The sequence below is a fragment of the Pleuronectes platessa genome, chromosome 24 (assembly GCF_947347685.1).
Source record: "Pleuronectes platessa chromosome 24, fPlePla1.1, whole genome shotgun sequence".
Classification (NCBI taxonomy): Eukaryota; Metazoa; Chordata; class Actinopteri; order Pleuronectiformes; family Pleuronectidae; genus Pleuronectes; species Pleuronectes platessa.
Genome location: NC_070649.1, coordinates 498,243 through 507,872, shown reverse-complemented (window position 1 = coordinate 507,872; position 9,630 = coordinate 498,243). Strand labels below are relative to the sequence as shown.

The window sequence follows — 9,630 nt, the reverse complement described above, 5'->3', positions numbered from 1 at the left end:
TCTCTCCATCCCTCTATCTAATCTATTGATGTGTCTATAACTTGTAGAAAAAGTGTAAATAACGCATTTAAATTGAAAATGTTCTAATTTATCTATGAGCCTTTGTTTATTGTTTACTCAGTTTATGAGACGTTAAATCTCTCGTACAACAAACCTCCATAAATGTGCCACGCCCCCTCACATGCCCCCGACATGTGTCGCTACACTTGCGAAGAACAGTCGGCAAGCGTGTGCTACAGCTAACGTTGCTATCTGTATGCTAACGTTAATGTCGAAGAATATTTTTATCCTTTAAAACTTTTCTTACGTGTGGTCATCAGTTTGTTTTCTGACTTCTCGTGTTACTCCACCTAGTGGTCAGGTGGGGGATGACAGGCGGTGTAAACACAATGAAAGGCTTAAATCAGACCGAGAAGCCGGACCTTTCCTTCACATCACATGGTCTTCATCAGAGAGTTTTAGGATGAGGTCGTTGTGATGAAGGTCGTGTGAAGTGATGAAGAGCTCCGGCTCGTCCACGTGATGCTTCCTGTTGTGTTCAAGTGTGTTTGTGTTTCTTCAGGTCCTCGGCCATGTTGCTCCCCCGGCCCCAGGTCCTGTCGGCGCTCCTCGTCCTGCTGCTGGCTGCCGGACGCTGCACCGCGGCCGCCCTGCTCAGAGGCTCCAGCACCAGGGCGGAGGGGCGTGTGGAGGGCCGCAGCATGGTGGAGCTGGTGGGCCGGCCCCCAAGGGCCCGGGCCGAGACCAGGACCGAGACCAGGACGGAGGCGACGGTGGCACTCGGCGGGAAAGAGAGCGTGAACAGGTCACAACATGGAATAGGTCAGTAATAATAATAATAAGGATAATAATACTAATAAGGATAATAACCCTACAGCCGTACGTTCTGATTGGATCTGCAGTGAACAGGCAGATGATGTCAGGTGGTTACTCTTTGACACAAGGAGGTTATCAGTATCTAACAAACGTAGAAAAACTAGATGAGATCTGGTTGAACTTCCCCTGATGCTCGTTAATATAACACCAGTGAGTCACTAACGAGGTGCAGCTGATTGATCAGTAACTTCACTGATCTAATACAAATGTCTGAGTTCAACAGTTAAATCAACTTCTCAGAGTCGAATCAACACGTTTTCTCAGAAACTCTCTGAAACTCATTTTTAATATTTTGTGGTAGTTGAACATGAAACCACAGGTTGTCACGGTGATGTTCGGACTTTGAGGCGTCACAGCAGGTCCAGAATCGTTTCCATGACAACCAAAGTTAAACAAGTTCATGGTCTCCTCGGTTACACAACGTTTGTGCTGATGATGTGAATCAATATCCGTTTAAACTGGAACAAGGAGAGAATTTGTCTTGATGAATAAACACTGAGTTTATACAATAAATAAACAAACTGTCACCACAATCAGATAAAAGTCACAAACAGTGAGTCTATAGAAAGAAAACACAAACACACTCAGATCAGCTTCACAGTCCATGTGTGAGGGATCATAAAACCAACAGTGAGTTTATATAATAAAGAACAAACTGAATTTTATAGGTATGATATTAAATAAACAGACGTTCGGTTACAGACTCTGAGACTGAGACTCTGAGACTCTGGAACTCTGAAACTCTGAAACTCTGAGACTCTGAGACTCTGAGACTCTGAGACTCTGAGACTCTGAGACTCTGAAACTCTGAGACTCTGAGACTCTGAGACTCTGAAACTCTGAGACTCTGAGACTCTGAGACTCTGAGACTCTGAGACTCTGAGACTCTGAGACTCTGAAACTCTGAAACTCTGAGACTCTGAGACTCTGAGACTCTGAGACTCTGAGACTCTGAGACTCTGAAACTCTGAAACTCTGAGACTCTGAGACTCTGAGACTCTGAGACTCTGAGACTCTGAGACTCTGAGACTCTGAGACTCTGAGACTCTGAGACTCTGAGACTCTGAAACTCTGAAACTCTGAGACTCTGAGACTCTGAGACTCTGAGACTCTGAGACTCTGAGACTCTGAAACTCTGAAACTCTGAGACTCTGAGACTCTGAGACTCGTCGCCCTGAGACTCTGAGACCCTGAGACTCTGAGACTCTGAGACTCTGAGACTCTGAGACTCTGAAACTCTTAGACTCTGAGACTCTGAGACTCTGAGACTCTGAGACTCTGAGACTCTGAAACTCTGAGACCCTGTTTTCAAAGATCTTTCCTCGTCTTCTCTCGTCTGGATCATTGAGTCGAGCTCCAGTTTAACTCTTCATCTCGTTTACGCTCCGTCAGCGTCGTCAGCTTCTGCTCCAGCGTGTTGTTAACGTGAGCGTGTGGACACAGCTGTCCATGTTTTTACCTCAGTCTCTGGCTCAGCAGGAGACATGCGTGTTTTAAACGTGTGCAGAGACCGTGTCGTTCCTGCAGCTTCAGCTGAAACATGAAACAAACACTTATTTAAGAAGGGATGTTGCATGTGGTCAGTTAGACTCAGGACAGGGAGCACATTGATGTTACGTGATTACTCAGCTATAAAAGAAATGATCAGTTCATTGCAGCGCAGCAGAAACAAAGCTCTTTTGTTTCCCTCTGAGGAGATGAAGATGTTTTACTGTTTGTTCTTCAAACCTCCGACTTCTGTTATAAGAGAAGAACTTAATCTTCTTGTACTCACACTTCGGTTTATTCTACAGTTGTTAATTGATTGAAAGACGTTGTGTCACGAGTCTTGACGTGAGCTCTGTCCGTGGTGCTGAACCTGGGACCAGGGGGAGCTGTCCGAGGTCCTGGTCATCATCGGTCACTGACAGCCAGGATTTCCACGACTCACAACTTTTCTTTGTTGTCAAGACTTTTCATTATTTAATTCAAATTAAAATAGCAATTCACAAACTACTTTAGTTTAATTCACATCGCGATGGCGAAAAAAGATTAAAAAGTGAATGTCAGGAGCCTCGGAGGGGACCTGGAGGCGGAGGGGTTGACGATGTGATTGGACGATCAGAGTGTAGGTTACAGCTGATTGGTTTCATCAGTCGCTCGACACTGTCGCTGAACTCTGAGCTGCTCATCATTCTTGCCTCATGATTTTCTAGAAACATCCTCCGGGTTTTGATCAGACACGGAAGTTAGAAAGTTTCTGCTCTGACAGAGTTCACAGATTTGACCTCTTGGTGGTTCCTCCTCGACCTCGATCTGCTGAGATCTAAAACAACATCTCCGAGCAGTCTTTAGAATCATGGACGCCTGTGATGGTTCCCTCAGCTTTGAACCGTTCTCCTTCAGGGATCCGGCTCTGACAGTTCAGGCGTCTCCTCTGACAGGTCCCTGCTCCTGCCTCAGGGCTCGTCAATCCACTGAACCCACATCAAGGAGCCGTGGGTTCAGTGGAGAGCTCCTGACTGACTGGCTCTCGCCTGAAAGGACACACTATGATATATTATATATTAATGTGGAGTCCCCCAGGGCTCTGCTCTCGGCCCTCTGTCGTTTTCTATTTCGATTTCACCTTTTGGCCTGATACTCGGCTCTGTGCCGAATGATGACTCCTCCCACTCTATGAATGGAAAGGTCTGTTTGTATGTTACAGAATTCTCTGCTCCTGGGGTTGGGGGGGGGGGGGGGGGGGGGTACTGTCATATGACAACTCGTCTGACAGCCCAGAACTTTGTGTTACATCTGATAGTTCCGTCTCTAATTTAACCAACCAGCCGCCCCCCCCCCCCCCCCCCCCCCGAGCCCCTTTAATGTCCTCCCGTCCGCTGCCGACTCGTGTGATGGAGGAATTTGCGTTTTATGTGAAAACCATGAACCACTGAAGACAGACAAGAGGTCGAGAGTCAAACACCAGCATGCACCTGAGCAGACAAGAGGATTCAGGGTCGGGCGACTCGGTGACTGAGGTGAAACCACCTGACCTGTCGCAGAAAGGGGGAGGAGTCTCCGGGAGCTGACCTGGATCTGAGGCTCATGAGACGTGTTTGACCTTTCGTGCGGTGGGATGAAGGAAGAAGCAGCTGCAGCGTGGGACAGTGCAGGTTCTGTGCCTGTGTTCAAAACAATGACACTGTTGTGGAGACGTTTCATTGAGCAACATGTTTCCTGACTTTCACTATCTGCTTCCTGTGTCACAAGTTGGTGCCTCGGGAGCTTTGACATTATTTCATTCTTCATCTGATGTTTTCTCTGTGTGCTGTTGGAGAGAATGAGCAGCTGCTGGTGGACGTGAACCACGGAGACGCTTCAGGCTCACATCTGGCTTCTGTAAATGCTAAATGCTCTGTATTCACATAGATATAAATCTACACTCTTTATAGTACAGTTTGCCCTTCACCCATTCAGACACACAAACATACAGAGCATCTGTGAGCAGCACTTGTTCTATGAGGGGCGATTCAGGTTTCGGTGTCTTGCCCAAGGGCACTACAACAATAAACTGATGTCACTCACTCACATTCATTCAATTTAGTTGAAAAAGATTCTGCGACCTTGTGTCACGGTAAAGGACAAAGAATCATATCACAACTACAACAAACCAACAAAACAACAAAACAACAAAACAACAAAACAACAAACCAACAAACCAACAAAACAACAAGCCAATAAGCCAATAAACCAACGAACCAATAAACCAACCTGCTGCTCCACTAGAACCACACCCTGTTGAGCTTTTATTCTTTTACCAACATCCCTCATTTGAGTGTATAATTACAAACAGACGTAAATGACTCATTATTCTGTTAAAAGTTCATATCAAACATCAGTTATTACACTAACCTGGTTTTCCTCTGACTTCCTGCGTCATCTGACTACTTGGGTCCAATCCCCGATGTCGTGGTCACGTCTGTGGTTGAAGTTGAAGAAGAGATGAGACAGACCCCGCCCCCTCGGGCAAGTTCAGGGTCCCCCCCCCCCCCGAATATGGAGCAATAAGTGTCTCGGACTTTAAGACAAAACACATGGGGGGGTGCATCATGTGATCGTTCTGTTGCTTCTGCGTCTGATCAGAGTTTGTTTTCATTTCAGAGAATCATCCTCGAGATCCACGGCACAAGGAGAAGTTCATCACACACCTGACAGGTACGAACCAATCAGGAGCAGAGGACGGAGAAGCTCCTGAAGCAGACTTATCAGGAGGGAGGGGGGGGGGGGGTCTTAAAGAGACAGCAGCGGAGAGCAGGTGTTTGAGACAGAGGCTGAAGAGAGGAGCTGCAGCGGTGGACAGCCTGAGGACATTGATAAAGTTAAAACACCTGAATGGGAACATGTCTCCTTTAATGTTTTTCACTTTGACAACATGAGGTAAACTGACGTTCAACATTAAACTCATAAAATGTAATGTTCATAATTAACAGATACTTATGAAGTGTGTTGTGTGTCTGTGTGTGTGCAGGTCCTCTCTACTTCAATCCAAAGTGCAAGAAACATTTCAACAGACTGTACCACAACACCAGGGACTGCACCGTACCCCTCTGTGAGTGCACACACACACACAGACACACACACCTCAGTGTTGCTGGAGGAGTGTGTTTGAGATCATAAACAGGATAAGACTTGTTTAAAAACACACACACACACACACACACACACACTGAGCTACATGCATGATTTAAGATCATAAGAACTGCTGCTGTTCTGACACGATAAAAGTGTGTGTGTGTGTGTGTGTGTGTGTGTGTGTGTGTGTGTGTGTGTGTGTGTGTGTGTGTTGAGGCCTGTCCATGCAGGCTCTTCTGCTCAGCGTCACATGATCAGAGCTCTCAGTTGGACCTGAGCTCTTCCCGTCGGGACATTTTGTGGTCGTTTTATTTTAAGAGCGTGACGGAAAAACAAATTTTAAAAACCACAACTTCAATGAAAGAAATAAACAAATTCACAGAACACGAATTCTCCAGCGACGCAGACGTCTGGCTCCAGTGAAGAAGCCGAGTTGGACCTGCACCTCGTGACGCTGCTACAGGAAACATCTGAATGTGTGTTTTTTATCTGCTGCAGTTTACAGAAGATGTGCTCGTCTGCTGACTCAACTGGCCAACAGCCCCCGCTGCACCGAGAGGTAGACACCCGGTGAGACAACAAAACAACACGCTACACACACTACACACTCATATACACAAACTACACATTCTACAAATTCATCTTCACACGTGGAACGTTTCAGAGAACGTCAGCAGGACCTAAACATTTTTCTTTCAGGCGATTTTTGATTTAAAGAATGTTTTTTTGCGTCTGCGTTCCATCACACCTCAGAGAACATGACCCAGAGTTCCTCGACATCTTCATCCAGCCTCCCTGAGAGCGGGGGGGCAGCGCGGGACAAAGACACAACTGTTGAGGGGAAATTTATGACCGACGGCGAAGAGAGATTTTATCTGGACGTCAAGAGAAGTGGAGTTAAATCAGAGTTTACCACAAGATGATCCTGACGGAGCCACAGAGACTGAAGAACCAGGGGAACCTCAGAGACTGCACAGAGGAGAGAACCAGTTGAACCTGAGGAACCACATTGTTTGCAACACGTGTGGAACTGGAGGAGAACCTGCAGAAGCTGAACCTGAAGAACCTGCAGAAGCTGCAGAGTTTAAGCTTCTACAACCAGTAGAACAAGTAGAACCTGGATCAGTGGATCTTGTAGATCCTTTAGTTTGGGAACAGGAACCTGTAAAACCTGACAAATTGTCTGATGCTTGTCTGGAGAACATGTGGAGACTGTAAACCACACCGACAACGTGAGCATCAACAGAACCAACAGAACCCATTTAACCCGTAGAGTTGAGATGCATCTTGGGGAATTTAGTCTCCTCCTCTGATTGTCTCGTCCCTGTCTTCAGTTCTTTAGTTTTCGTCTTTTCAGAGTCTTTGGACGAATGTTCAACCAGAACCGTTCTGCAGGGTTCTTTGACAGCCTGTGACCTTTGACCCTGTGTGGTCCTCATTGCCGTGATGATATCCTGACAGCTAGGTTCTCCTGCTCTGACATTCTGCTCCTCTCATGTTCTGGCAAGGCTCCTGATTTATCTCTGACAGCAGCAAACAAGACGTCTGAACTCGGAACATGTGCAGACGCCACGTTAGCGTCTGAGCCGCCTCAGGCTCCGCCTCTTAAAGGGACAGGTTGTTCATTTTTCAGTGTCAGCTCAGTGTGTTTGAACAAGCTGCAGCTCTTTGATTTGTAAAGTTGTGAACAAGCTGCAGCTCTTTGATTTGTAAAGTTCTGAACAAGCTGCAGCTCTTTGATTTGTAAAGTTCTGAACAAGCTGCAGCTCTTTGATTTTTAAAGTTGTGAACAAGCTGCAGCTCTTTGATTTGTAAAGTTGTGAACAAGCTGCAGCTCTTTGATTTGTAAAGTTCTGAACAAGCTGCAGCTCTTTGATTTGTAAAGTTCTGAACAAGCTGCAGCTCTTTGATTTGTAAAGTTCTGAACAAGCTGCAGCTCTTTGATTTGTAAAGTTCTGAACAAGCTGCAGCTCTTTGATTTGTAAAGTTGTGAACAAGCTGCAGCTCTGTGATTTGTAAAGTTCTGAACAAGCTGCAGCTCTTTGATTTGTAAAGTTGTGAACAAGCTGCAGCTCTGTGATTTGTAAAGTTGTGAACAAGCTGCAGCTCTTTGATTTGTAAAGTTCTGAACAAGCTGCAGCTCTTTGATTTGTAAAGTTGTGAACAAGCTGCAGCTCTTTGATTTGTAAAGTTGTGAACAAGCTGCAGCTCTGTGATTTGTAAAGTTCTGAACAAGCTGCAGCTCTGTGATTTGTAAAGTTCTGAACAAGCTGCAGCTCTTTGATTTGTAAAGTTGTGAACAAGCTGCAGCTCTGTGATTTGTAAAGTTGTGTTTCCTCTGTCTCACTTACAGCCTCTGGACAGGCCGTGTTGCCGTGACGACGAGGAGGGTGGATCATCGTGGCGTTTCCCAACGAGCAGCTGATGTTTCCCGGCCAATAGAAAGACTCTGAGCTCATCACCTGCAGTTTCTTCTTCTCTTCTTCTTTGCTCTGCTTCTCTCGTCCTCACTCTCTGAGTCCGACGTGTTTCAGAACGAAACCTGTAATATCAATGTTTAATGTGAGAAGAAGAAGCAGTTAGAAGTCCAGAGGGGGAGGAGCCTCAGGTTTAATGTGATGTTAGCGATGATGACTCATCACGTCCTGATAGCTCCGTCATATTTTTCGTATGGTCCATGTCCTACCTGTTAACATGGAGGACGCCGGGTTTAGGCCATGTACTGCAGTCAGCCACCAGGGGGTGATTGAGCTTTAATTTCATCCATCTTTATTTACTAATCAGAGACATGTAGGGTGCATGTTGTGGATCCACATGTGTGTAGATAGTAATCACACGTGATTCATGCTTAATAATAACATAACTGATCGCTGCCATCTCCTTTTTGTTTTGTTAAACGGACACAGATGAGAAGAGGAAGTGAGTGAGCAGGTCAGAGGTCAGATCTCAGTGTGGACAGATGTTCACAGCAGGTGTGAATCAGGTTGAGCTGGTTACAGATGTGTTTAGAGTGCAGGTGTGAACAGAGTCTGTTGTGTCTCTGTGTTTGGTCTCCTCCTCCTGAGGCTCTGCAGCTGCTCCAGATCCACTGTGTCCTCCAGATGTTTGTTAGTGGACAGAGGCTCTTTACAGATGTTTACAGATGTTTACAGATCAGTTGCATTAAGATTCAGACGATGATTCTCTTCAGCTTCACTCCATTCCCTCTTCTCTTTGATCTCTTCTCGCTTCTACTCGACTACACTCTCTCTCCGGTGGACGTCAGCCACACTCACCTCAGCTCTGCTGGTTTCTACCGGACTCTACTGGTCCCAACAGGGAACTGATCTCAAGCCTCTCCAGCTCGGACTGAGCAAAACATGGATTTGTATTTCTCTGACGTGAACGCTGATCTGGAGGAGGATCTACTGGTTTCTATTGGAGTGTGAACTGGGTTCTGCTGCTGCTCTGACATCAGGAAACAAAGCTGAAGAAACGTTAACGTGGACGAGCGTCTCAGATTTGATGGAAACTTAAATAACATTTGACTTTGGACAAATGTTCCGACTGGAGCACAGCTCTGCCTCTGTCGTCCTGTGGCAGAAACATCAGAGATGCTGAATGTATTTCATGTTGCATGATGCATAGCAATAATAATAATAATAATAATAATAAAGTTGCAGTGTATTTATACAGTTGAAGCTGCCGTCACGTGTGCAGAGCAGAGCCTCCTGCAGCTCTGTGTGCAATATGTACATATGAAGAGGAATAAAGTCACACGTTTGATATATATTTTGATTTCGTCTTCTCTTTAATATGTTGAACACGTTTATCATAAAGAAACGAGGAGTTTGAGACAGAGGATGAAGAGAGGAGCTGCAGCACCGAGGACCGGGAAGGTGAACATTTCGTAACACTGATTAAATGATGAACAGAATATGTCTCATCGTCCTGACAGGACACATTTCACTCTGATGTCACCTGAATCATTCACAATAACAGAGTTTGACTGGCGGACGCCTGATTGGTCCTGGCGCTGGTCAGGCGTATGCAGAGTCAGAAGCTGCTGCAGGTTCGACTCCGACAGGCTCAACCACATAGCTGCTCTGTTGACTTTGGCTGCTGCTGCACAGTTTCATGTTGAAAGTGAATATTTCCTCTGTGAAGAAACAAACTGAT

The 9,630-nt window shown here is 45.9% G+C and overlaps 1 protein-coding gene across 1 annotated transcript; it reads left to right on the top strand.

Annotated features, from left to right (window-relative positions):
• Window positions 1-572: 572 nt before the first annotated feature.
• On the top strand, window positions 573-9,241 carry alkal2b (ALK and LTK ligand 2b). The gene is made up of 5 exons (XM_053417089.1): window positions 573-822; window positions 5,002-5,055; window positions 5,369-5,449; window positions 5,971-6,042; window positions 7,826-9,241. The coding sequence occupies exons 1-4, from the start codon at window positions 573-575 to the stop codon at window positions 6,033-6,035; spliced, it is 450 nt and encodes a 149-aa protein (XP_053273064.1). The 3' UTR covers window positions 6,036-6,042; window positions 7,826-9,241.
• Window positions 9,242-9,630: the final 389 nt, after the last annotated feature.